General features: G+C 49.9%; 1 protein-coding gene across 2 annotated transcripts in view; it reads right to left on the bottom strand.

Annotated features, from left to right (window-relative positions):
• Positions 1–27,934, bottom strand: part of LOC119393847 (serine/threonine-protein phosphatase 2A catalytic subunit beta isoform) — a 73,179-nt gene that overhangs the window by 35,593 nt on the left and 9,652 nt on the right. For both annotated transcript variants that reach the window (XM_037661037.2, XM_037661030.2), the window contains exon 4: positions 17,020–17,181. In XM_037661037.2, coding sequence (XP_037516965.1) covers positions 17,020–17,181 — 162 coding nt within the window. The remainder of the gene's footprint in view (positions 1–17,019; positions 17,182–27,934) is intronic.

Raw genomic sequence — 27,934 nt, 5'->3', positions numbered from 1 at the left:
AATATGATTCTCAGCATTATCAATGTCACTTTCTGGGCGGAGTCCCAAGACCTCACGTGCACATCAATTTGCTTGCTGTGCAGATGGTAATTTGACAACTCATCGAAAAGTACAACGAAGAATTCACACTGTTCTCTCTCTCGCTGCAAGGCCGAAAGAAAGGCCTGAGACCATGACATGTCACATAGGCGCATTTCTTCTCACCACAAGAACACCTTTGCCACTTCACTGTCCGGGAACATGCGTCGAAAATAACTCCCCTGCTTGGGATGACGACCGGTACGAGAAGTGGGATGTGACAACATTCAAAGTCCAAAAAAATTCTGCATCAGTGACAAGCTCGTGCGTTTTAGAAGCATCATTTAAGCTTGGCGACTGCAACGGAGACGCTGTAGTGGACTGCTCTGTTGGAACAGGCGTCAGGTAGCTTTTCAACGCACTCCCTTGCCCCATCTTGATTGCGCCAATATGCTTGGCACTTTTCATATGACTTTTTAAAGCGGATTCACCCATGGCAGCCACATAAAAAGTAGGGGTGAGCGAATACAGTCAAATCTCGATATATCGAACACGGACATATCGAATTATTGCCTATATCGAACGGTTCCTATATCACGTGGGAAATCGCATGCATTTTTAATTTTTTATTTCGAACGAAGTTTGACGTATAATGGATATATCGAACTCGGCCACCCCAAACCGCCCGCGCTCCGTTGACAGGCGGCGAGCTTTCCCGCAACTCTCGAAAATAGCGGTAGCGCGGTGGGCGTTTACGACTGCTGCACACATCGATGGCGCCGAGCGCGCCACTTGAACGTAGCGGCATACGCACGCCGCAGCCTTGCAGCAATGACGCACTGCACTTGTTGCACCAGCCAGCTCCTCCTTGATAGTATCGCCAGGCATCCGTCGCATCGGTCGTTGTTGTGCTCGTGTGTTAGGCCTGCCGCGTGTTGTGGTGTGTGTAGCGATGGCTGCAGACGCGAAGAAACGGACGACCCTGACTTTTGCAGCAAAACTGGAAGCAATCCAGGCTGAAGGCGTGGGATTCGGACCTGGTGCGTCAGGGACGGAAGGTATGCCTTATCGTCGATAACTGCACGGCACACCACACCGATGCCCAGCTGAGCAACATCGAAGTGGTATTTCTGCCGCCCAACACCACTTCGAAGCTCCAACCGTTGGACCAGGGCATTATCCGCACATTTAAGTCTATCTACAAGCGTCGGCTGATCGACATTTTGCTTGTAAGACTCCGGATGGGCCAAGATCTGAAGATCGATCTTTTGGGCGCCATCAAAATGCTCAAGGCGTCGTGGGAAAACGTCAAGCAGTCGACGATAGCCAACTGCTTTCGGCATGCGGGCTTCGGTGGACGCACTGACGAAGCATCAGTGGAAGAATCCGAGGAAGCTGGGTTGGCATGCGCAGATGAAGAAAGCGAGCTCGCCGAAACGTGGAGCAAGCTGGAGAGCTTTGTTGGTGCGGAGCCGCAAAGCATGTGCATCGAAGACTTCGTTGGAGGTGACGACAGCACTGGTACAACGGCGGAGCTAACGGATGTAGAGATCGTCGCCGAAGCTACCGCTGAGCAGCCGAATGAAGACGCTGCCGAGGTGGATCCCGCAAGCGCTGATGGTGCCCCGCTCCCGACATCAGCTGAGGTCGTAGCCGCTTTGGCCCTTGCGCGCCGCCACTGCAGCGCGATTGAAGGCACCGGCCTTTCACTTGTGGATCGCCTGGACTATGTTGAGGACGCAGTCGTCAAACACGCCATTGCCAACAACAAGCAGGCTACTCTTTTTCAGTATTTTAAGCCAACACAATAAATACTTTGTTTGAATCTTCAAGTGAGTATTTACTGCACCACGATTGGTTCGTTGGTTGTTTTCCACAAGTTCTTGACGCATTTTTTACGTGATTTTTTATATCGAATTCTGGATATATCGAACTATTTCGCGATCGCCGTGCCGTTCGATATATCGAGGTTCGACTGTATTCGAAATTTCGAATATTTTTCGAATAGTGTTTGCTATTCGATTCGCACTGGAATTTTACTATTCGAACTATTCGAACTTCCCCAAAACAAACACGGTCAATGTCAGACTGAAAGTGCCCCCTTCAGATGTTCAATATGCTTCACCTCATTACACTCTCGTATTGCGGCAAAGCTGCCTTTCAAGCTCCGTTACGGCCGAACTTTGCCAAGAGAGAGTCAACATCCGATTGGAAGTGGTCCCTAGATTTTCAGTATGCTTCACCTCATCACACCCCGGAATTGCGGCAAAGCAGCCTTTCAAGCTCCGTTACGGTCGAACTTTTCCAAGACACAGTCAACGTCCGATAGAAAATGATCCCTAGATTTTCAATATGCTTCACCTCATTACACTCTCCTATTGCGGCAAAGCTGCCTTTCACGCTCCGTTACGGTCGAACTTTGCCAAGACAGTCAACGTCCGGTTGGAAGTGGACCCTAGATTTTCAGTATGCTTCACCTCATCACAACCCGGTATTACGGCAAAGTCGCCTTTCAAATTCCGTTACGGTCAAACTTTGCCAATGATGACAAACTTTATTTATGTACAGGCAAAGCTCCTGTGGATTGCCCCGTAGGGGCCTTGCTGATGGTCGGGGCCCTTAGTCCAGGGCTCCGCTGGCTCTTGCCATCCGCTCTGCTCTCTGAACGAGCCTGATCTGGTCGTCGAGGGCCGGGCTGGACAGCAGTGCCTCCCATTGCTCACATGAGGTGTTCATGTTGTGGTGTTCAAGGTCGTGTAGTGTGCACTCCCACGTAATGTGGTACAGGGTTGGTGTGGCCCCGCACCATGGGCATTCATCCCTGTAAGATGTGGGGTGCATGCGGTGTAGTGTGTGTAGGTTTTTGTAGGTTCTGGTTTGGAGTCTACGCCATGCAGTGGCCTCCTTCGTCGCAAGCTTTTGATGAGGTGGTGGATACCGTAGGCGTCGCCCTCTGTGGTAATTCAGTATTGTGGCATACTGGAGGTCAACTGGCTCCGGGTCCGCTGCAGTCGACGTAAGGAGCGCTCGGTTGTGTACGAAGCCTCGAGCTGCCCGGTCGGCGTGCAGGTTACCCGTGATGCCAGAGTGGCCTGGTATCCATATGACGGTCTGTATGTAGGAGTCGTCCTTGCCTTCCCTAGGTATTTGTGCAAGGACATGTGCCGCAGGCACACCAATTCTGCCCTGTAGGAAGTTCCTGCAGGCCTGCTGGGAGTCTGTGAGTATTGTCAGTGGCTTGTTTGCATGCAGGCCTTCGCGGATGGCAAGTGCGATGGCCAGCTCTTCGGCTTCTGTGATCTTGCAAGGGCGGACAGATGCTCCAGAGGTTATGTGGCCTCGGCGGTCGCATACCACTGCCACTGCTCCTTTAGTCGTCGTCCCATACATGGCCGCGTCCGTAAAACGGGCTGTAGTTTGGAATCGATAGGTTTTCTGGAAGTATTGGGCCCTTGCTCTCCTTCTGCCGCTGTGTAGGTTGGGGTCCATGTTGCGTGGAATTGGGGCAACGTGATAGCCCTCCCGGACATGACGAGGTATCTCGCAGGTTTCCTGGGCTCTCGTTGTCGAGGCTTGGAATCCTAGGATTTTTAGGACCTGCTGGCCCGTGCGAGTACGCTCAAGTCTCTGTTGTTGTGAGACGTGAAGGGCTTCAACAAGTTCGCTGAGGGTGTTATGAAGCCCCAGTGCCATCAATTTCTCAGTGGATGTACTCGTTGGCAGACGGAGAGCAGTCTTGAATGCCATTCTCAAGAGGGTGTCGGCCCGTCTGGTCTCAGATTGTGTGAGATTATAATAAGGTAGGCTATATTGTCACGTGCGAAAAGGAGGTCCCCGGGCAAGAAATACCACGCTGGCAGAAAGACTGACGCAGGTCTAATAATATGGCCGCGCCAAAACCAACAAAGACTGAGCGAAGCGCGCGCTGTCCCAAACGACTTCTTCGTTTGCTTTTGCTCGATGCGGGCTCGTGCTCGCCGCAGTTCATCATCCAGGTGGCATTATTCCCCCACTGAAAAAAAAAAAAAAGCATCGCCCCGATGCTCGTGCAAGCGGACATGCATAAGCAGAAAACACCAAACGGGCACAGTGTGGGCACTTCGTAAAAAAAAAAAAAATGAGAAGGCCGAGGCACAGTCGCACTAACGCGTGAAGTACGGCTTGAGTCGTAGAACGTGAACAATCTCTGGGTAGTGCTTTCGACGTTGGGGTGACATGGTTCCATCTGGGACAACCTCATAATTCACATCACTCATGCGACGCACCACTTTGTACGGTCCAAAGTAGCGACTCAGGAGCTTTTCGGACAACCCTTGGCGGCGAACCGGAGTCCATACCCAAACTTGATCTCCTGGGTGGTATTCGACGTGTCGATGGCGAAGATTATAGCGGCGGGCATCTGCAGTTTGCTGTTGCGTGATGTGGAGTCGTGCCAACTGGCGAGCTTCTTCGGCGTATTGAGTAAGCTGCTCAGCTTCAGGTGTAAGCGAAGCGTCGTAGTCGTGTGGCAGCATAGCGTCCAGCATGGTTTGTACCTCACGCCCGTAGACGAGACGGAACGGCGTGAATCGTGTTGTTTCCTGGATGGCAGTGTTGTACGCAAATGTTACGTACGGCAGGACCTGATCCCACGTCTTGTGCTGAACGTCCACATACATGGATAACATGTCGGCGATGGTTTTGTTCAGTCGTTCCGTCAAGCCGTTAGTCTGCGGATGATACGCCGTCGTCTTGCGGTGGTTCGTGTAGCTGAGTTTGAAAACGTCATCAATAAGCTGGGCCGTGAAAGCTGTTCCTCTATCAGTGATCACGCACGACGGGGCGCCATGCCGAAGAACGATCTGGTCGATGAAAAACTGGGCAACATCGGAAGCCGTAGCTCGTTGTAGGGCCCTTGTCTCGGCGTATCTCGTTAGGTAATCTGTCGCCACGACGATCCACTTGTTGCCGGCAGATGACAGCGGAAATGGCCCCAGTAAATCCATTCCTATTCGATCGAACGGCGCCCTAGGTGGTGTGATGGGTTGCAGCAGGCCTGCAGGCTTCAGTGGCGGAGATTTGCGGCGTTGGCACTCACGGCAGCTTTTTACGTAGCGCTTCACATCTGCAGCAAGTTTGGGCCAGTAGTACGCCTGTTTAACTCTGGCGAGGGTTCGTGAAGAACCTAAGTGGCCGGATGTGGGCTCGTCATGGCAGGCAAGAAGAATGTCGTCTCGCATGTCAGAAGGGACGACTAACAGGTAGGCTTTCCCGTTGCCGTTCAGGTTTTTCTTGTACAAGACACCACTGCGCAGACAGAATGACACGAGATTGCGAGAAAGGTGTCGTGGTACGGGAGTGTGGCGTCCTTCTAGATTGTCGATGATTGCGCGAATCTCGGCGTCCTCGTGTTGTCGTGCGATCAAGTCAGTTGCAGTGAGAACTCCGAGGAAGCCGCTGTCGTCCTCAGTGTCGGGATCACAAACTTCAGTAGGTGCACGGGACAACGAATCAGCATCTTCGTGCTTGCGGCCTGATTTATAGACGATGGTAAGGTCAAACTCTTGCAAGCGAAGGCTCCATCGTGCCAACCGCCCAGACGGGTCTCGTAAATTGGCTAACCAGCACAATGAATGATGGTCGGTCACCACCTTGAAGTGACGACCGTACAGGTAAGGCCTGAATTTCATGGTTGCCCATACTACTGCGAGGCACTCCTTCTCTGAGGTAGAATAGTTCGACTCGGCGCGAGAGAGGGTACGGCTGGCGTAAGCTATTACTCGCTCAGTGCCTTCTTGGTGTTGGACAAGAACGGCGCCAAGACCTATATTGCTCGCGTCGGTATGAACTTCTGTGGCAGCATCCTCGTCGAAGTGAGCAAGTACTGGTGGTGCCTGCAAACGCTCCCGTAGATTGATGAAAGCCGTGTCCTGTTCTTCATTCCAGGTGTATGGTACATCTTCACGTGTGAGGCGAGTCAGAGGTTCGGCAATCTTAGAAAAATTTGCGATGAAGCGGCGATAGTAGGCGCAGAGGCCGAGGAAGCGACGTACTGCTTTCTTGTCACGGGGAACAGGAAAAGAGGCAACGGCGGTGGTCTTGTCGGGGTCAGGTCGAACGCCGTCTGCGCTCACAACATGGCCCAGAAATTTGAGTTCTTTGTAACCGAAGTGGCATTTTTCTGGCTTCAGCGTGAGGTTTGCAGAGCGGAGCGCTTCCAGAACAGCCTGCAGACGCATCAGGTGTTGTTCAAAGGTGACCGAAAAGACGACGACATCATCAAGATAAACAAGGCAAGTGTGCCACTTTAGACCGGTGAGAACAGTGTCCATCATTCTTTGGAATGTCGCTGGCGCGGAACACAGGCCGAAGGGGAGCACCTTGAATTCATACAGGCCATCCGGTGTAACAAAAGCAGTTTTTTCGCGGTCACGTTCGTCAACCTCAATCTGCCAGTATCCGCTTTTCAGGTCTATGGAAGAAAAATACTTGGCCCGTCGCAGTCTGTCCAATGAATCATCGATGCGCGGCAAAGGATACACGTCTTTTTTAGTCACGCAATTTAGCTTCCTGTAGTCAACGCAAAAACGCAATGTTCCGTCTTTTTTCTTTACTAGAACGACTGGCGATGACCACGGACTATTGGATGGCTGTATAACATCATCTTTGAGCATCTCTTTGACTTGCTCATTTATCGCGTCACGCTCTTTGGCCGAAACTCGGTAGGGCTGTTGTTTAATGGGCGAGGCATCGGTGTGCGTAATAATCCTGTGCTTCGTAATGGGCGTTTGACGCACCTTCGAGGACGAAGCGAAGCACCCTTGAAATTTAAGCAGCAATTCATGCAGTGCCGTTCGTTCTTGCTCCGAGAGGCTCGAATTTATGTCCACCCTTCCGAGCGCTGAAGAGGCGTCTGTCGATGTCGATTGGAGCCCACTCTGCATTGATGTAGCCGTAAAACATTCAGCGACGTCTTCTATGGGGTAGGCGAAAGCGATGGCAGTGCGAGGAAAAAGGTGCCGCTGCTCATTACTAAAATTCGTCACAAGCAGTGTCGCACGGCTGTCGCGAAGCGTGACGAGGCTGCGGGCAGCGCAGATACCTATGCTAAACAAAAGTGCCAAGTTGCCTTCGGCGACTGCCTCACCGTTACGTAGTTCGTCACACACGACATCAACCAGGACGCTTGAACGCGGGGGCAACGTGATGCTGTCGGCAGAAACGCGAAACGTGCTGATATGACGGTCATCGGGTTTCTCTGCTGCTCTTTCTGTCGAGAATGTGACGGTGCGCTCTCGAAGGTCAATAATTGCACCGTATTCCCGTAGAAAGTCGACACCTAAGATGAGGTCTCGGGAGCATTCAGGAAGTACAAGGCAACTGCAGAGGAAAGTACGTCCACGAATGCCGACTCTGGTCGTGCACATCCCGAGAGGGGTGACTACGTGTCCGCCGGCTGTACGGATTTGTCGTCCGTACCACGGCGTCGCAACTTTCTTCAGATGCGTCGCAAGTTTTCTGCTCATGATGGAATAGTCAGCCCCGGTGTCTACTAAAGCACTAGCGTCGTGGCGGCCGTCGAGCACGACAGGTATGTCTAAGGAGAGTCGGCTTTCGAGTTCAGGTGCTGTCGCCGTCGAATTGCTGCTGGTCCGTACTTGCGTCGATGGGAGGCCTTGCTCACGTCGATTGTCAGCGGCCTCGCCCCCGAAGGTCGCTGCCTTTAGTTTTCCCGTCTAGGGCTTGGCGAACGCGCTGGCGCCGCCACTGGGTAGTTCCGGAAATCTGGAGAAGATCGTCTTGGAGACGGTGATCGCGATTGCCGCCGCAACGGCAGTGGCATGCGCTGCTGGGACAGGTATTCCTCGATCGCTCTCGGTCTTTCACCAAATCTTGGCCTTGGCGAGTCGACGGCGAAACCCCGAAGTCCAAGGCGGCGATATGGGCATTCGCGGTATACATGTCCGGCTTCACCACAGTGATAGCACAGCGGCCGCCTGTCCGGTGTGCGCCATACATCCGATTTCCTAGGGAGCGGCTGCCGATTCTCGAAATGCTGGATCGGTTGCACTGACGGAAGTGTATCGTGCGGCGTAGGGTGTACAAAGCGCGGTGGGGTAGGAATGTACCGGCTCACAGCCTCGGCGTACGATGGACGTCGGGACTCCGTCCAGGTCGAGGTAACCTCGGGCGAGGTAACATCGCTGGAAAGCGGGACTTGCAGAGCCTGATGTACTTCGCTCCTTATGAGGCTGGAGATGGATCCTGCAGCAGGAGGTTGAGGCGGGCAGTGAATCCTTTGTAGCTCGTCGCGTACCACTGATCTGATGAGGTCGCAGAGAGCTTCGATATTGATGTTACTGCCGGCAGCTCCAATCTGGCCCATCGGTGAAGCGACATTGATCTGGCGGTCGTACACAGCTGACCGCTGCTGCAGCATCTTTTCCATGGTCGTGGCTTCGGTTAAAAACTCCGCCACAGTCTTCGGGGGACTTCGGACGAGGCCAGCGAAGAGCTGCTCCTTAACTCCTCGCATTAAGTGACGCAGCTTCTTATCTTCTGCCATAGCCGGGTCAGCACGACGGAAGAGGCTCGTCATGTCTTTGACGTACATCATCACGCTTTCGTTCGGCATTTGAATGCGCGACTGAATGGCCCGCTCCGCTCGTTCACGGCGATCGGGATTAGCGTAACTTGCCAGCAGCTGACGGCAAAACACACTCCACGTCGAGAAGGGTTCACGGTTCTCGTACCAGGTACGAGCGCCATCCTCGAGGCTGAAGTACACGTTCCTCAGCTTGTTGGCGTCGGTCCACCCGTTGAAATCAGCGACGCGTTCACAGTGAGCCAACCAGTCCTCGACGTCCTCTAAGACGGAGCCATGGAACACCCTCGGTACTCGTGGCTTCTGCAGCGTGTAGTTAGCAGTTGAAGTGCCTTCCATACCGTTTTCGGGTGGTGCAGTTGACGTCATCTCGGGTAGAGGTTCACGTTCGGGGGGCAATCCTCGGATTCGTCGGCTGGCCCGGTGGACAGGTGTTGTCACTGCAGGTACAGGGCTACCAGGAGGCGTTAGGACCATTGGCTGGGATTACCCCGCACCTCCACCAGTTGTCACGTGCGAAAAGGAGGTCCCCGGGCAAGAAATACCACGCTGGCAGAAAGACTGACGCAGGTCTAATAATATGGCCGCGCCAAAACCAACAAAGACTGAGCGAGAGCGCGCGCTGTCCCAAACGACTTCTTCGTTTGCTTTTGCTCGATGCGGGCTCGTGCTCGCCGCAGTTCATCATCCAGGTGGCAATATGTTATTCGGCTTACCACCAGGCTTCCTTCATCCCTCTTTTCTTAGATGTCACCCGAGATATCATGCGTGATATAGCCTTGACGCTGGTTTGGAGGAGCATAAGGGTGTGGGTGGCTCGTTGGTTACTCTGCAGCCACATGCCCAGGATCCTGATTAATGGTTTCTCTGGTATGAGGTTTCCATTGAGGTATACCTCAAGTTTTTGTGATGGGTCTGTGGAGGCTGCATGGTTACGTCTGCTTCGCCATACACGTAAGATTTCAGATTTCTCTGGGGAGCACTGTAGACCCCGCTGGCTGACGTATTCTTGGATGATGTGAGCTGCAGTTTGCAGGCGCTCTTCCTTTTCAGCGAGTGATCCTTTTGTGGTCCAGAGTGTCATGTCGTCTGCATAGAAGGCGTGTCGGAGCCCTTCTACCTCCTGCAGTTTTCTGGCAAGGCCGACCATGGCTACGTTGAAGAGCGTGGGTGATATTACGGCTCCTTGCGGCGTGCCCTTGTTGGGAGGTTGGTATGCAGGAGTCTGGAGCTCTCCAATCTTCAACTCCGCTGTGTGTTGGCTTAAGAAGCTCTGAATGTACTTGTATGTTCTTTCACCACAGTTGGTGTTTGCGAGCCCCTCCAGTATTCCTTGGTGGCTGATGTTGTCGAAAGCCCCTTTAATGTCGATGGCTAAGAGGACGTGTTCACCGTTGTGGGGAACGTTGCCGAGAACCTCTTCCTTGAGTTGTAGTAGTACGTCCTGCGACGACAGGCCAGCACGGAAACCGAACATGGTGTCAGGCAGGTGCTTATTATCTTCCAAGTGCTTCTGCAGTCTTGTGTTTATGATTCTTTCGTACACCTTGCCGAGGCAGGATGTCAGCGAAATGGGTCTGAGGTTTTCGATTGCCAACTTCTTGCCTGGTTTGGGGATCATCATTATTCTTGCGTGTTTCCACATCGCTGGCACCGTGCCTTGTTCCCAATGTTGGTTGATGAAGGCCGTGAGTGCAGAGATAGACTTGTCGCTGAGATTTCTTATCATGGCGTTTGTGATGCGGTCTGTGCCCGCCGCCGTGTTACGGGTAGTAGCTGCGATGGCCGCTCTCATTTCATTTTCAGTTATAGGTTCATCCATTGTTGGGTTCGGTTGTCCCACGTATGATGTTGTGCACGGCTCTGAGGGAGCAGGATCTCCATAGCATTTGGTCTTGATGGCGTCGACGAGGTCTTGTTGGCTGCCTGGGTAGGTGTGTAGTAATCGCTCCAGGGCCTTGTGTCCCTCTCCTTTGGTCTTGATGGGGTCGAGGATGGCTTTGAGGATGTGCCATGTCTTGGCTGTACCCAGGGTGCCGTCCAGGGAGTCACAGAATTTATACCAGTTCGCTGACGCGAGTTGCATGGCGTATTCTTCCGCTTCCGCTGTTATTTTCGCTATGCGTGTCCTCAGTTTCCTATTGTTCTTCTGCTTTTTCCAGCGGCGGGTAAGCCCTTGTCTGGCGTCCCACAGATGTAGTAAATGGGAATCCACCTCCGGGATTTCTGTTGTTCTGACTATTTCTTTTGTGTGGTGATCTTTTTGTCGACAAAGTTTGTTGCACCAGTCTTCCAAGTTTGTGATTGTCTCTTCATCCTGTTCTTGGGCTTCCCTCATTTTTTGCCAGTCAGTTAATTTGGCTGTGCCAATATCCCTGCGTAGGCGTCCGGTCTGTAGTGTTATGTTCAGTATGTAGTGATCACTTCCCAAGTTTTCGAGTGTGTTGTGCCATTCGGCTCGTGTGGTTTGTGTGATGAAAGTGAGGTCGGGTGTTGTGTCACGTGTTACACTGTTTCCCTCCCTTGTCGGTGTGCTGGGGTCTGTGATGAGCATGAGTTGACACAATTCCATCGTTGTCTCCAGCTGGAGGCCTTTCCAGTCACGCCTCTGGTATACCCATAGCATGTTCTGCACGTTGAAGTCGCCCATAATGAGTAGTGGGTTTTCTTTGGCAAGGCAAAGGGTGTCTCGGAAGAGTTTGGCAATGGTAGCCCGCCTTTGACGTGGGGGGCTATAGATGTTTAAAATGAAAGCACTTTGTTTCTGGTTGCCTTTGTAGACGAGTTCGAGGAGTACATGCAGTACGTCTATGTTGTCGTCCAGTTTATGTTGTATAGTTCTGATGTTTTTATCCTCGAGTGTGGCTACCTTCCACCTGTCATCTTGACTCGAGTGATATGCTTCATATCCCTGAAGTGTTGGTCGGGTACCAATCTCTTGTAGGGTGATGACCCCTGGTGGCCTTGAAGATTGAGCGATCAGTTGTGTCAGCAGCCCTTTTTTCCTTCGGTACCCGCGGCAGTTCCATTGCCAGAGTTCTAAGTTTTCTTTGACTTGCTTGCGTGGTCTAGGCATGTTTAGACGTGGTTGCTTTTGTTTGAGTCTGGGGTATGTGGTTTGATCCTGTCGTAGAGGTTATCTTGTGGAGGTTCTGTCGTAGTCTATTGCGTAGTTCCGTGTGGTGAATCTTGTCTTTGGCCGTGCTGTCTTTCGGTGCTTCTGTTTCTGCAACTGCTGCCTGTGTGCCGTTAAGTTCAGTCTTTGTCAGCTGTCCCAGCTGAGTGCGAATGTCGTCCATGAAGGCCTGCATCTGGGTGCGGATGGCCTCGAATTGGTGCTGCAGGTCAGTGATGGCTTGGTGTGACACTGTTTCCTTGTGTGAGTGTTTGTACCTGTGTTTTTATGCTCGCGAGTTCCTGTTCGAAGTTTGCGGATGGTGGAGGCTGTTGGTTTTGGTGCGAGTGGGAAGCTGCTGCTGTCCGGCTTACCCTGTCTTTGTTGGCATCGGTCCCTGTAGGGGAGGCTTCCCTATTCTGTTGGTGCTGGGAGAACCCGTTGTCATCGGGTGCTGCGGTGGCTGCTGCCTGCTCCTGGTGCTGGGGCATCGACCTCGATCGTTGTTTGGGTGACTGGGATTGAGGCCTGGGTTGTAGGCGCGAGCGGGACTTATATCTCGAACTGGAAGCTGGCGGAGACCTGTGGGCATTTGGCGGCTCGGTGATGGCAGGTGGCGGAGATCGGTGGGCACTTGGCGGCTCGGTGGTGGCAGGTTTTGGCCAGGTCTGAATGCGCTTTAGTTTGTTTTCGCATTCTTTTGCGGCTGTGAGATGGGGCCCTCCACACAGGGCGCACTTCGGAACGCAGGTGTGACCGGCTTCTGGGTTTGGAAGGTTGCAAACGTCGCATGCTCGAGCCGTTGGGTTGGGGCATACGTCTGGTCGGTGTCCTGGGGTTCGGCAGATGGAGCAGAACTGCCTTGTCGGCTGGTAGCATCGGCAGGGCATCTCCCCTCCATAGAAGTAGACCAATTGAGGCAGTTGGGGGCCCTCAAAGTGGAGCAGTGCCGTCTGCGATTGTCCGAGCATGCGGGCTCGCATGATGCGAACTCCATGTGTGCGTACCCGAAGATTTGCTAGAAGCTCTTCCTCGCTGGTGCCCGCGTCGATGCCGTGCACGACACCTTTAGTCAGGTCCTTGGGTGTTGACAGATATACCTTCATAGGGTGTGGCCGTTCCTGGAAGGTGAGGCTCCTAATTTTCACGAGTGTAGCCGCCGTAGCTTCGTGAGGGGTGCTCACGATGATGTTCGACCCGCGTCTCAGGCAGACGATGAAGTCTTCCCCCTTGCATGCTGACGCCCGTCAGCATGCAAGGGGGAAGACTTCGTCAGCATGCTTGGCCACCTGATAGGAACGCAGTTCTCGAACGATCAGCCCTGGGCTCGGGCGAATTATGACCTTCAGGTCAGCGCGCGGGAGCGGTGGCGCGCGTTGGCGGGGCCTACTCCGTGCATCCGCGTTGTCGGGAGCTCCTTCGGCGTGCTCGCACGGCTCACCGGTGTCTGGCGTCCGGGTTAGGGCTAGCTCTGCCGGCGTGGTTTTCGATGTAGAAGTGCGCTCGCCCGGTTCCTGTTCGCCAGAGATTTGTTGTTTTCGCAGGCGGCGTCGCCGATCAAGGGAGACGACCGTTTGCCATTGATATTCTTGATGCGTGAGCTGTTCCGGGAGTACGAGAGACGGCCCCGGCGAGGCCTCGTCCATTGGGGCATCGTCTTGTGTCCTGGGCGCATCTTCCATATTTTCTGTGGTGTTTGGTAGAAGGGCGACGTTGTCCAGGTTTCGGGTGATTGCAGCGACCAGGGTTGGGTTGCCTCCGCGGCTCACGAACGACGCATCAGCCGCCTGTGAGTATCCGGCGCCCCGGCGTTTGGTTTAGACCTAACCTTCCCGTCGGCAGCGCCCAGCGGGTTGGGGCTCTCGTTGCTCGTAAAACTTCGACTCGCCAAAAATTTTGGTTCGATTGAGTCGCCTGAACGTTTACGATGGCGCTCCACTCATCTCAGTGGCGTCCAGGAATTTCAACTGCTTGGGAAGTTCAATAGTCGCGGAGACGACGCGACGAACACAGCACCTCCGCCGCCATACAAACTTTGCCAAAACACAGTAAACGTCCAATTGGAAATGGTCCCTAGATTTTCAATATGCTTCACCTCATCACACCCCTGTATTGCGGCAAAGCTGCCTTTCAAGCTCCGCTACGGTCGTAAATGTACTAACTCAAGAAAACGCTGGTTCCAACATGGAGATGACAGATGTGGCAGAGGTGGGGGCTCAATTAATGCTGTTTTGGACCTGAAATTTGGGCAGGAAGTCCGAAAAATCGGAAGCCGAAGCTTTCTGGCACCCAAAATTTCAGATGTTCTTATATAGCGATGTCTACGAGGCAGATTTGGAACTCCGGACTTGAAGGAAGCACACCCTTGTCCGCCACACCAGTTGGGCTTCCACAGAAGTTGAAAGAGGAGGAGAGGCTGAGAAAATGGCATCTTTGCCTATCACGTGTGAAGTGTTGTCAGCAACACTTTGGTTGCACCAAATCATGTACATAAATAGAATTCAACCTCTACATTGCCTCATTCTTGATAAGACAACTATGAAACACCACCCCGCCAGTGCTTCATCAACCTAACGAAAAGAAACACTTTCATGTTGCTATCTCACAAGAATATGCTTAGGAATCCTTTCTAACCTTTTTTTCTGCAATTTCGCTTCGAAGTATTCGAAAAATATTGTAGAAATATCCGAGAAATATTCGAAAAATATTCGATTCGATTCGCACTCATACTTCAATATTCGAATTCGCTTCGCACCCAACATTTTGCTATTCGCACAGCTCTAATAAAGTTTTGCCGCAAAGCTTGCACCTAGCGCGATGCGGATTCGTCGTGTCAGGTGCAATCCAGTTCTTGTAGTCGTCATGGTGGAGCCACGTAGTAATTAGCTTTTTCCGGGCATTGTTTCACATATCAACACATCGCTTGCACCCCTTGCACTAATACGTAGAAGGCGCACTCATTCCAAAAAGCGCTGGTAGCACAAGGACACGACTAGGTTAAAGTGTGCGCGCAAACGTGGACGCCGCGTCGGACTAGTTGGACGGAGACAATGGAAATGCGATTGTGATGGGGTGACTGCACTCGCAGCCGATACTACTTCCGCTAGCACCGGTGGTGACGTTTTAAGTCATTGACACGACGTCTATGGTGAACACTGCCTCCGAGACTCGCATCAAGTCCAATGTTGCCAGCTGCCTAACCAGAGTAAGCTATATAGGTATAAAAATTGGTACGGTTTCTTGACCGCATTTCAGAACTCAAACAAAAAACAAAAGTTCAGCAACGAAAACTAGGAGTGTGCGAATATTCGAAATTTCAAAAATTTTTCTAATAGTGTTTGCTATTTGATTCGATTCGCACTGGAATTTTACTATTCGAACTTCCCAAAACAAATACAGTCAACGTCCTATTGAAAGTGACCCCTCCAGATTTTCAATATGCTTCACCTCATTACACTTGTATTGCGGCAAAGCTGCCTTGCAAGTTCCTTTACGGTCGAATTTTGCCAAGACAGTCAACGTCCGATTGGAAGTGATCCCTAGATTTTATTATGCTTCACCTCATCACATCCCGGTATTGCGGCAAAGCTGCCTTTCAAGCTCCGTTACGGTCGAACTTTGCCGAGACACAGTCAACGTCCGATTGGAAGTGGTCCCTAGACTTTAGATTTGCTTCACCTAATCACACCCCGGTATTGCGGCAAAGCTGCCTTTCAAGCTCCGTTACGGTCGAACTTTGGCAAGACACGGTCAACGTCCGATTGGAAATGGTCCCTAGATTTTCAATATGCTTCCCCTCATCACACCCCAGTATTGCGGCAAAGCTGCCTTTCAAGCTCTGCTACGGCCGCAAATGTATTAACTCAGCTTTTTAGCATCCAAAATTTCAGATGTTCTTGTATATCGACGTCTACGAGGCAAATTTGGAACTCCGGACTTGAAGGGAGCACACCCTTGTCCACCACATCAATTGGGCTTCCACAGAAGTTGAGAGAGGAGGAGAGGCTGAGGAAATGGCATCTTTGCCTATCACGTGTAAAGTGTTGTCGGCAACACTTTGGTTTCACCAAATCATGTACATAAATACAATTCGACCTCTACATTGCCTCATTCTTGATAAGAAAACTATGAAACACCACCCCGCCAGTGCTTCATCATCCTAGCGAAAAGAAACACTTTCATGTTGCTATCTCATAAGAATATGCTTAGGAATCCTCTCCAACTATTTTTTCTGCAATTTCGCTTCGAAGTATTAGAAAAATATTCTAGAAATATTCGAAAAATATTCGATTTGCACTCACACTTCGATATTCGAATTCGCTTCGCACCCAAAATTTTGCTATTCGCACAGCTCAAACGAAAACGGTTTTCATAATGACAAATACAATTCAAATTTAGCATTCAACCAATTCAAGGTTTTTCAAGGACTGGTCTGAAATTCAAGGTTTTTAAGCGTCTTGAAAACAGACTTTAGATTTTCAAGGGTATTCAAGGGTTTCAAAGACCTGTGCGCACCCTGCTGAAGTATTTAGTAGAAGAAATAGCGCCCTCGATCACGTTCGCTCTTATCACGTTCAGCGAAATGTCTTTCGCACACACGATCTGTCCTTTGCAGCACGCAGTCTTTTCGTGGTATGGTACGCCTCCATGCCTGAAGCCTTTCTTTGTTAGTTGGCGGCGTGAAAAGCGCGTACTCCTCTTTGCAAGATTTGTAGCCACTTTTGCAAAAGGGCACAAAGCACTTGCCCATTCTTTCGCAACGCAAAAACACTTGACCACTATGACATTTTCAAGAACGAGCTCAAAAAGCAACGGCAGCAACAAGAAAAAGTGTATGCACTGCATGGCTAACGTAGCAACGCGGACAGAGAAGGCCAAACCCCATATGCGCGAAAATGCACTGCACAGCGACGAGCGACGCAGTGAGCGACGAAATGGGCTGTTCGTGCGATGTGTCGGGTGGTCGATATCGCACATTAACTCGGTTTTTCAGATTTGGAAACCGTCGCCCACGTGCCAGAGGTACTTTGCGGAATTGACCAGCAGCCCGCCATGGTCCTCAGCCCGGCACGCCATTTCTCGGCACGCGGAAAACGAGAACATTAACAGTCTCTCCCCAACAAGCGCTCCCTTCGCGTCATTTGCTCACCTAAGTATTTCTTGCACCAAATTTTTCTGAGCAGCAAATATTTCTGAGCAAAGATACAGAACTTGCTGTCAAACTTCAAATTTTGTCGTAATACGCAAGGTTGCTTCACTTAGGAAAACCTCCAACTGTCCTTCCCACACAAAGGACTCTCACCTCCATGACAAGTTGATGTGCCCGGGCCACTAGGGTGAGTCCATTGCTGTGGTTGAAGGTCTCAGAGATGTCCTGCCCGAAGGTGTAACCAGCACCTCGGGGGGAGATCCCCCAGCCACCGCGGTCATCCGGATCCGACCACAGCAGGTCACACATGGGCCCCTGAAATATCACTTTCAAATTGAGAGTACTTCCTGCACAAAATCACCCAGAACATTGTGCAAACTTATCAGCTGTCATGAAATTTTTTGCTCCTGCTTACTTGCACAATCCTAGGAAATGACAATTACCCTGCCACTTTCCCTTGAAAATTTAATGTCTAAACTTATACCCACTCGTTCTCCACCGCACAAAAGCTTTTCTAAGCAACAGCCCACAATTTGTTTCTGCGAATAACCATTTATTTCCTGCAGCCGCCGTGGTAGCTTAGCAGGCTGTGCAGTTGCGCAGCCAAGCACGAGGTTGCAAGTTCAATTCCTTTGCCATGGAAGGGGCACCTCAATAGGGGCAAAAATGCAACAAAACCCACGTATACTTAGATTTAGGTGCGGGTTAAAAGCACCCCAAGTTGTCAAAATTAATGTAGTCATAAATGATTATGAGGCACTATGCCGTGTTTCATAATCATTTCCTGGTTTTGACACATAGAACCACAGATATTGCTATTCATTTCCTGTCTCACGTCCTTTAAGGTTTATTAAGAAGGTTTTTCTTAGAACATAAAAAAGAAAGAAAGAAAGAAGGAAAGAAAGAAAGAAAGAAAGAAAGAAAGAAAGAAAGAAAGAAAGAAAGAAAGAAAGAAAGAAAGAGCATACCATTCCATACAATCTAACATCCTCCTATTCTTAACCGTTATTTCATGTTTTCCACTACATGACAGATTGATACCATCAATGGCTCTAAGGTCCGTTTTTTAAAACATTCAATTACTTCATGCAAACCTAAGACACTAACCTGTTATGAATGTAGCTAATCATATTCTTGCCTACCTAGCCAAAATTTACGACTGAACCCTCCTTCAGCCAAGATTTCGAGCACAACTATAGTTCACCCTTGAGTACACCAGTGCCATGTACACTGAGTAAACCAGTGCTATCAATCTAACCTTATTACAGTAAAACATCAATATGTACTCAGTTAAGGGGACACTAAAGGCAAATACCAATTTATGCCAGAGTGAAAGGTCCATGTTTGACAATGTTTAAAACAGCAATGCTATCAACAGCAGTGCTCTACTTGCTGAGAAATTAAGCTAAATGTATCACATGACATGCAACACGAGTGGGACATTTTGAAAATGATCCCGATGACGTGAGAGCGTCCGACTACAATTAGTCACTAGTAATCAATCTAGGTGCAATAAAAAAAGAACCTTCCGTGCATCAAGAGACGTAATAAAATGCTGCTTGTTCGTTTTTGTTTGATTCATGGAAAAAAGAACCTCTTTGGCGTTGCCATGGGGAACGGCGCACGTGGTTCAAAGGTTCCGTTTTTGCCGAACTGCGCTTCGCCCAGCGCCCGGCTTTGCTCATGCAGTCGCGTTTCAGTGGTAGTTTCAGTATCGCGTACTGCCGCGCGTGTTTTGCACACTCGTGAAAGTCGCTCCGACAGAAAGTTCGACAAAATGCCACATGCATGTGATGTTGCCAGATGCCCAAATGGTGCACGCCACCAGTGCACGTCACCGCGCAGTAAAGGCGGGCAACGTTGGGCACGGCAACAGTGACGTCAGAAAGATAGCTTTAAGGCGGGTGATTTGAAGTGTGCTAACGCGATGCGGACCACTAAAACGTGATTTTGTTTCAAAATAAGCACTTCCTTGGCACAAAAGTAGCACTACGAGGTATCTGGACCGCTATTTCAACAATCAACGTCGACTTAATACTTGCCTTTAGTGTCCCTTTAACATGTAGCAGCATATCCCCAACTATGTATCCATAAAGCCTAATGTATTAGCCAACTATTTACAGTCGACGTCCGATTTCCCGGACGCCCGAAATTCCGGACATGCCTGATTTCCCAGACTCATCTGTGGCACCGTCAAGTTCCCCGTAGAGTCAATGTATTAAAAAGTCCGAAATTCCGGACGCTTATAGCCTTCGCCATCCGATTTCCCGGACTTTTTACTGTTAACCGCCGACCCAAAGTCATCCCTGACACCGCCATTTTGGTTGTTTTCATTTTCATATCCTTGAACCCTGTTATGAGTGAAGTGCGCGAGTGTGGTGCTTCCGATCGTTGGAGCAGCAAAAACGACGAGGACGACTATAACATGCTACTTGCGCGAGAGCGCCGAACATCGGAACATGGGGGAAAAAACGCAAAATAAGAAAATCGCCAAGAGCCACTACGCCGAAAAGGAGGAAGAGCTGTGCGGGCGGTTCGAAGAACGTGGCTAGGGTGCGGAACGCGAGCTTGTCGGGAGCTTGTACCCGGGCTCTGAAGGCGTCCACCTGGCCGGCGCAAGCCATCACGAGGACCTGGCGACTATTCTACCGGCGTGGCTATTGCTGAGGCCCCGGTATGGCGTGGTTGCGGTGCTCGGGTGGGAGACAGCACCACCGATGACTGCATCCACCGGGAGCGGAAGTGAGCAGTCGGGCTGAGGGCCCGAGCTTGTGGACTTCCACCACCCCGTCCTCCTCACCTGACTGTCTGCCCAGACAGTTGGTGAGCCGTACCACTCTTTCCACATGAGGACTATCCTGACGACATTAGCGTGTGGACTTGCACGACACTAAGGCTTATGATAAGTTCCCCTTGTTTAAGGAGAAGTCTATGTATTTGTGGTCAGGCTGACGCTTGTTAGCTTATCTTTTGTTGATTCTACTGTTTCCATTTCGCTTATTTTTCTTTGTGTGTACAAATATAATTTCATTTCTATAAAAATCAAACGCTCACCTCCGTCTCTTATTCGAGAATAGTACTGCACAACTAATTCCACTTGCTTTATTAAGCGAACCTGTCACAAACCCACCACCAGAGTGTCGGAACGGAACGAAAACCGAAAACGAAAAACGAAAGAAAAAAAAAAAAACATTTTTGACCGGAACGAAAACGTAACCGAAACTTTATATTTCGTTCCGGAGTGAAACCGAAATCTTTTCAATCGTTTTTCGGTTCACGAGAAAACTTCGCAATCTGGAGCAACTGAGCTCATGCAATGTGAGCATATCTCAGGGTACAGCATTAGCGCGTACCTCAGGCAGGAATTCCAAGGCAAAGATATGTTGAAATTGTGCGAAAAACGGAAACAGTGGCAACCAGAGATGTTTACATTAACGCAAGTGGACTTTTGCGCGCCTGTCACGCAGGCCAGCGTAGAGGGGGCATTGTCGACGCTGACGTTTATTACAGCGAAAGCTGTTATGAGATCACAACAGCTGATTTTGGCGCCATCGTTGTCCGCCACCGCCGGTGTCCATGATATAAGAAAAATATCGCGTGATATAAGAAAAAATTAAAAGAGAAACAAATTTATAGGATCGGATGGGATTTCCATCCGCGCCTTCTGCGTAGCAGTCGGGTCTTCCACCACGGTGCCACGTCGGTGCTTGTAACTCCTTCGCAAAAATACTCTACACAGGCGTCATATCGGGCAAGGGATCGTGTTAATATATGTAATATAGCATGGCAGAAGAGTAAAATAACAACATAACAACCAGTCATCACACAATGCTAATAGCGCAAAGAGTGGGTTTAATGCTTCCCACCAGTGTTGCGGAGTTGCCCCACCAGAATCTGAATGACTCCGGAATCATACCACGTTTTCGCGACCCCTGAATGGAATGGGAATGGAATTACGTCTTTTTCCGAAAGTAGAGCACGTTTTCGTCTATGTTTTGTTTTTTCAAACTTCAAACATTACTAAGTCAGAATTAACAATAAATCAGTACTTTTAAAATGGCTTGGCTGATTACAAGCATGGTACATTTATAAGCAACGCGACTACTAGAAACAGAGGCGTAAGCCAGTGCACAAGCAAATGCATTTTCCCAGCAGATACCGAAGGGAGAAACAAGTTAACCCTGCGCGCTAGTTCCCATTGATACCCCCACACGAAAGTGGCGAATACTCTATGCACAGCCTGATCTTTATCTCACGAGCAGTTTAGTACCTGACACACGTAAATACCCTTTGCGACAAGGAAGACATTGCATACCTGCGCACAGGCGAACACAGAAAGTTCTCCTCACCCCATTCATGCTTGCGAGGCGCGCCTGACAAGCGTAAGTGCTGACTAGCAGTGCGGCCCAGTGTTCCGTATTCGATACAAAGGCACAAGGTGCCCGAGCGGTGCACTGTTCCAACTAATACCAGCAGATCTAGACTGTCTTATTCCCCATAAACCAAATCAATTAGTTTTCTTTATATTCACGACCGCTCCAGACGCGTAGCAAAACTGCTTAGTCTTCTTGAACACTACTTTTGTCATCATAAAAATACGCTATGTCGTCATTTGAGCATTAACACATTTCAGCATAAACACTATTAAACACCTCAATTCGTTGAAACATGAAGACCATGCAAATACTATAGGTAGCGGGAAAACAGCCCCTATGGAATTAGTGGGGTGGTTGTACTGCACGAGATACGTCACCAAGCTACTATCCCTGGACCTTGGTAACGTGTTTTGCGTACTTCTGCAGTTCTTAATGCGTCTGATGACATCAGCTTTATTCTTAACTCGATAAAACTATCAAGATGCCTTTTCTCCGGTGACCAATTACAGGAATGGAATTTAACTGCCCGGCCATTCCCAGAGTGCGAATGGGCTAAGTTTTTTCATTCCGAGGAATTCAAAGAAATAGAATTGTGGCAAGTTCTAATTCCCCGCAACGGAGTTGAAATGGAATGGAGGCGCCCATTCCGCAACACTGCTTCCCACCCACTGCAAAGTGCTCAGCCATAATTCTTTATCATCATCAGTCACAGCACAAATTGCACATAATGCCTTACAGATGTGTAGAGTATACCACAAGATTCCGAAGAATGACGAAAAATGGCATAGTGGAAACTTCTGTACTTCAGAAAAATTGGGATGATTTATGGCGTAGTAGGTACCTTGCATGTGTACTTGTATTATTGCCCCAAGAGGCTCTCCAACGGGCTCAACAAAGTCCGCTCTTCCAGCTTTCGTTGTGGCTGGGCTGCGTGTTCCGCGCAGGCCTGGCGATCTTTTTATCAGAACAGTGGTCTTGCACAGCAGAGAGTACGCTCAATGACGTGCTGCTTCTCAGATCGTGCTCACTCCCTTGACATAAAGCAGTGAGCCCGCTAAAAAATTCGTATTTGTCTTTTGAAAAAATAAGTACAAAGACTTTGAAATTATTACTGGTTTGCGCTAGTGGGTAGGAATTCGTGGTGCAGTTACTTCCCCTCCTCTGAAGAACGTATTTTACCCTAGTCCCACTTTCCTAAGAGGAGGGCAAGTAACTACATCACAAATGCAATGTTCTTTATGATTAACTTAACTTCAAATTTTTGCATACAAAAAAAAACAGTTACGAACCGTTACGGAACATTTTTTTTTCGTTCCGGAACAGAAACGGAACGGAACTTTTTGTGGTGGAACGAAACTAAAACCGAAACGAAAAACATTTCGTTCCGACACCCTGCCCACCATACTCGCATCAGCAGCAACGCCGCACCGTGCCGCGGCTGCCGTAACCTCGAAACCGCACGTGTCAATCCGTTGCCAGCCGTAGCTTAGCCAAGCCAAACCTCACTGTGTTCGTTCACGTGTTGTTTTGTCAGCTGTGCCAGCTCTGCGGTCGTGTCTGCGGTTGATTGTTTGCTGCTGCGCGCTACCTTCAGTGATCACGTTTCCCGACCTTCAGCATCCACCGAGTTCCTAGCTGTTTCGTGCTGCGCTTTTCGTTGAGCGGATTCGCCGTTTACAGCAATGGCACCGACTGCTCCTTCGTCTTCGTCCGCGCCTTCGAAGCGCACAAAGCCACCTCGTAGGCTCACGATGACGAACTGCCATCCGCGGACATTGCCTTCGACGATCTGCGCGCTGGCGGCGTGTTGATTCCAGCCGAGATAACCCTTGAGGGCTTCGCCGACGCTGACAAAGACCTCGAGCTATGTGCGGAGTTGACCGATGACGAGATCATTCATCAAGTTACGGAGGATTCCGATGACTCCGACACCGACGAGAACGAAGAGCCAGCTCCTTCCTACACAGCCAACGAACACGGAGTTGACGCGAGCACTGATAACACTGTCATTGGTGTACAGCGGCAACATGACGTTGACTGAAATTGAGGCAGACATAATCGCGGGCAAGCGGACCGTGCAAAAGAAAATAAGCGACTTCTTTGCGCCCAAGTGCTGACCTATGAGGTAGTGCCGGCCACGTATTTTTTTTTTTTTATAAACGGCTCTTTTCAGAGCCACCTAAACAATGCATTGGCTGAATTGCTATGGGAATCTTGTACTCCGGCTGTGACCCTCTCCGTCAGCGAAAAATACCTACCAAAAAATGTGCGTTTTCACGTGCATTCGTTTTTCCGGACTGCCCGATTTTCCGGACGTTTTCGCAGTCCCTTGAGGGTCCGGGAAATCGGACGTCGACTGTATGCCATAGTGGCTTTTCGTACATCTAATAACAACAACAACAACAAAAACAACAACAATAATAATAATTGCTGGGGTTTAACGTCCCAAAACTGCGATATGATAATGAGGAATGCCGTAGTGGAAAGCTCCGGAAATTTTGACCACCTTGGGTTCCTTAATGTGCACCTAAATCTAAGTACACGGGCCTCAATCATTTTTGCCTCCATCGAAAATGCGGCCGTGGTGGCCAGGATTCGATCCCGTGACCTTCAGCTTGGCAGTCGAGCACCATAACCGCTATACCACCGTGGTGGGTCATGTCGAACATCTACCGTTACTGTGTACGTACCACCACCACTTTTTTTTTTACTTAAAGGAGTACTGACACAAAATTTTGAAGGCGAGATAACTTGTGGGATAGATTTGTGTGGACACACACGCATCTGCAAAATATTAACAGATAGTATGGCCTAGAACATGATGATGATATATGTTGTTTAATGGCACAAGGGCCACTGATGGCCAAAGAGCGCCAGGAAATGGTGTTGGATGGGAACAATGACGATGTTTAGTGGCTGTATAAGGGCCTAAGATTCTGCGCACTAAAGGGGCGTAAAACATATATGTATTAAAATCATGAAAGTGGAGTGAAGCGTGCATGGTGAAGATGAGTTCTAGGTGATCATGATGCTAAAATATAAAAGTGTTGTATTAGCACGGATGCCTTGTCAGCGCCCTTGGTCCCAAGGGCCTGGAGGCAGGTGCTCTCTTTTGATGTAGCATCCGCAGCAGCAGCCTCCCTTAGGAGGCCGTGCTACCGATCACCTGCGGAGATGACATGAAAAGTATGTTTGTCCTTCAAAATGCATTATGTATCATATTTAAAGACAGGTTCTCTACCTATGAACATCGCTGGATGAAGGGGTATGTGTTGCTTGAACGCCAGTGGAAAGTGTTTTTTTCCGTAAGCCTCTAGCTCAGAGCATTCAAGGAGTATGTGATGTACGGTAAGTGGATGGCCACATCTGTCACAGCTGGGTGGGTCACCATCGGACAAAAGGTGTTTGTGTGAGCTGTGTGTGTTTCCTATTCTAAGCCGACAGAGAGTGACCTCTGTACGGCGTGTTTTAGATGTAGGTGGCCAGTTACCGAGGTATGGTTTGATCAGGTGTAACTTGTTATGTGTTTGTAGATCCCATAACTTCTGCCAGTAAGCCCTGAGCTTTTCCCGTATGTTTGGTTCTAGGTCCATCACGGGGACAGCAACTAAATAGTTGGCAGCGCTTAGGTTGGCTGACGTGGCCAGCTGGTCAGGCAACACATTTCCTTCGATGTTGCGGTGCCCTGGCACCCAGCACACGACGATATGTTGCTTGGACGCGTACGCCGCACAGAGTATTGAGTAGAGGGACATAATTACAGGATTTCTATGTTTTTTCAGATTTTTCAAAGCTTTCACGACACTCAAGGAGTCAGAGTATATAACTACCCTTGGTGTATTAAATTCTTTAATGTGTTTAATGGCTACGAATAACACATAAGTCTCGGCTGTGAAAATGCTTGTGCTACAGGGTAGAACGCCGGCATCCGAAAAAGATGGGCCAACCGCTGCATATGACACGCCAGCATGGGACTTGGATGCATCAGTATAATATTCTGGGCAGTCATATTTATGTTGCAGCTCTAGGAAATACATCCAAATGCGTATAAGGGGGGTGTGCTTTGTGAAAGCTACGAAGGATGTGTCACAGTCTATAAGCTGCCATTGCCATGGCGGGAGCTGCATAGCGGGGGGAATAGGGTGGTATTCAAGAAGTGGGAGATTTGTTTCTTCAGCTAGCTCTCTAACACGCTGTGAGAAAGGGCGTGCCATTAGGCCTAGAACATACTTAATATCAATTTTAAAGTGCGTGTCATGCGACTGCACGCACCTTTGGTTTTCGTGTAAACAACCAACTGCCTCCTGCGTCACGAGTTCGTGTTGGCTGTCATGATCCTTGGGAGTGCTCTCTCCTAGCAGACCCTTTCAATGGAAAGAGGGGGCAGACTTGCACGAGAGTATGAAGGCTGATGTCCTTCCTTGCCTTGGCAGTGCATTTTTTCAGGGGAGTACGCAACATCCCAGAGGGGATTACAGAAGCTCCCAGGGAGCCTTCACTGAAAGGAGTTGTCCGCGCGGTGCTCATCTATGAACATGCAGCCAGCTATGTTTACATGAAAACCATTCTGGGTGCCGCCTCACTTGGCGCTCTTTGAAATTGAAACTGTGACTGGGCTCCATTAAACCGCCTCCAAAAAAATTAACCATCGCATGCTCGATCCGACGAGGTTTGCAGCCATGGTAAGTGGGTCGTTAACTATGTATCGCAACAGAAAAAACAAGATGTAAACTTTTTGTGTCAGTACTCCTTTAACTATGCCATTTAATGGCACGGCGTCTCTAATGCCAAGGTGTGCCATAGGATATTTTTCTCTTTAAACAGTGCGGAAACCACGGTCTAACAATAATTCCAGTTTCTGTGCAGGTGTGCAGTGATGCTACGGAGGACTTCTGATTTGGAGCAATTTTTGGAGCAGCAAAATTTCCGTTTTGGAGCACTTTGGAGCAGCAAAATTTTCATCTTGGAGCACTTTGGAGCAGATAATTTTGCATCTGGGAGCACTTTGGAGCAGCGAATATTACATCCTGGAGGGCAATACAGAAGCATATTGCATTAACATTTAAGCATCTGAGTATTATTATGGGGCTCTTATGAAGGCTAGAAATATTTCGATTCATTGCAAATCTCAAGGAAAAAAATCATCTCAGGAGCATAGGCGTGCGCACAGGGGGGGCAGGGGGGGCGGCCGCCCCCTCCCCTAATCACCTAAGAGGGGGGGGGGGCGCAAAATCTACCCCGTACATTGACCCTTGCGATAGCAATTATATGGACACTCTCGGCGGATTTTTGCCGTCGCCGTTGCCGTAATTTTCCGTATAAAGTCCAAATTAATAACATCACCACGCGCATTCTAGCCGCGGGTAAAAGCTCGCGAGCGCTGGCGACGAACGCGGCTGAAGAGAAGATTAAACTAGCCGGCCGTCTGTCCCCGCCGCACGGACAGCGCATGAGATAACATCTTCCCGCGTGCGGGCCTGCCGTCGATTGCTCATCAAACAGAGGGGAAACGCCCCGCCCGTCTTTCGTAAGGAGCATGAAGGGACGCCAGGGGAGCGGTAGGGGGGGGGGGGGGGGCGTACCGCATCGTTCGAAGGGCGCAGTCGCTTGCGCGCGCGCTATCTCGAGGCATCAGGAGACGGCTCGTAAACTTGCTGTGCTCTCAACGCTTACTTCGCGTTTAGAGAACTCAGAGCAAGAAAACGCTTCGGTTCCTGGAGGGGCCATATTCGCTTAAACCCGCGTTTTGTTCAGTTACGCGAGATCGGATCCAAAAGAGTTAGCGGCTAGTCTTACTTCGTTTCACAATACAATTTTTTGGTATCGCATTCATTGCTTCGCTCTTAAGCGAAACTGAGTTTTTTTAACCGTCAGCTATTGACCCCCGAAAGCGAGGGGCGTACGTGTAACATGGCGTAGCCGCTTCACTGTGGGCCGTCAGCGACGGGCCCGCTACTGACAGCTGCGCATTTGCGGCTGCTCCGACCAGGAGATATTTTACTAATGAGATGACATTTTAAAAAAAATCAAGCAAAAAATTTGAATTGGAACCCTAGCACGTGAGCTCGAAAGGGCAGGGCCTTTTAGGGGGTATTTACCGCAGAGTGATTACAAACTCGGACGTGCTGGCGGAAGGAATTACGAAAAAGCTGTTCTGGATGAAGATCCATGGATAAAGTATATCTGAGGTAAAGTGTCAACGCGTTTCCACCGTTCGCGTGCTCTTCCATAAACGCGAAGCAAGGAAAATTCGATATTGTCCCATATATCACTGCGAGCGATGCCAGATTTCATTCCGCGATGTCCGGAAACAGAAGTGACAGACATTTTAGCTGCACTCATGTAGTTATTACTGAACATTGCTTTCCTTACGTGCCATGCGACGCTTGAAACGAGCTATCAGCAGCGTTTCTGGAACAGACGACGTCCGCCGATGAATCGCCGTCGCACTTTCTCGCTACCGATAGGCCTAGACGTCACAAGTCTCTGCGGAGAGCGCGTTTTGCTGTCGAGCCGACTTGCAGAACAGAAGCTCCGTCGGCACCGAGCTTGGCATCGTGGCTTACTCGGAACGCACGCGCGAGCGCTATTTATTCAGCGGAATAATTCTTGGTCCATGATTGCGACTTTATTGGCAGCCCCAAGATCGAGCTGCACATGTTCTGACGCGCCGGCGGTGCGATTGCTGGTGA

Source organism: Rhipicephalus sanguineus, chromosome 1, assembly GCF_013339695.2.
Source record: "Rhipicephalus sanguineus isolate Rsan-2018 chromosome 1, BIME_Rsan_1.4, whole genome shotgun sequence".
NCBI classification, from domain to species: domain Eukaryota; kingdom Metazoa; phylum Arthropoda; class Arachnida; order Ixodida; family Ixodidae; genus Rhipicephalus; species Rhipicephalus sanguineus.
This window is presented reverse-complemented; position numbering and strand designations above follow the sequence as displayed.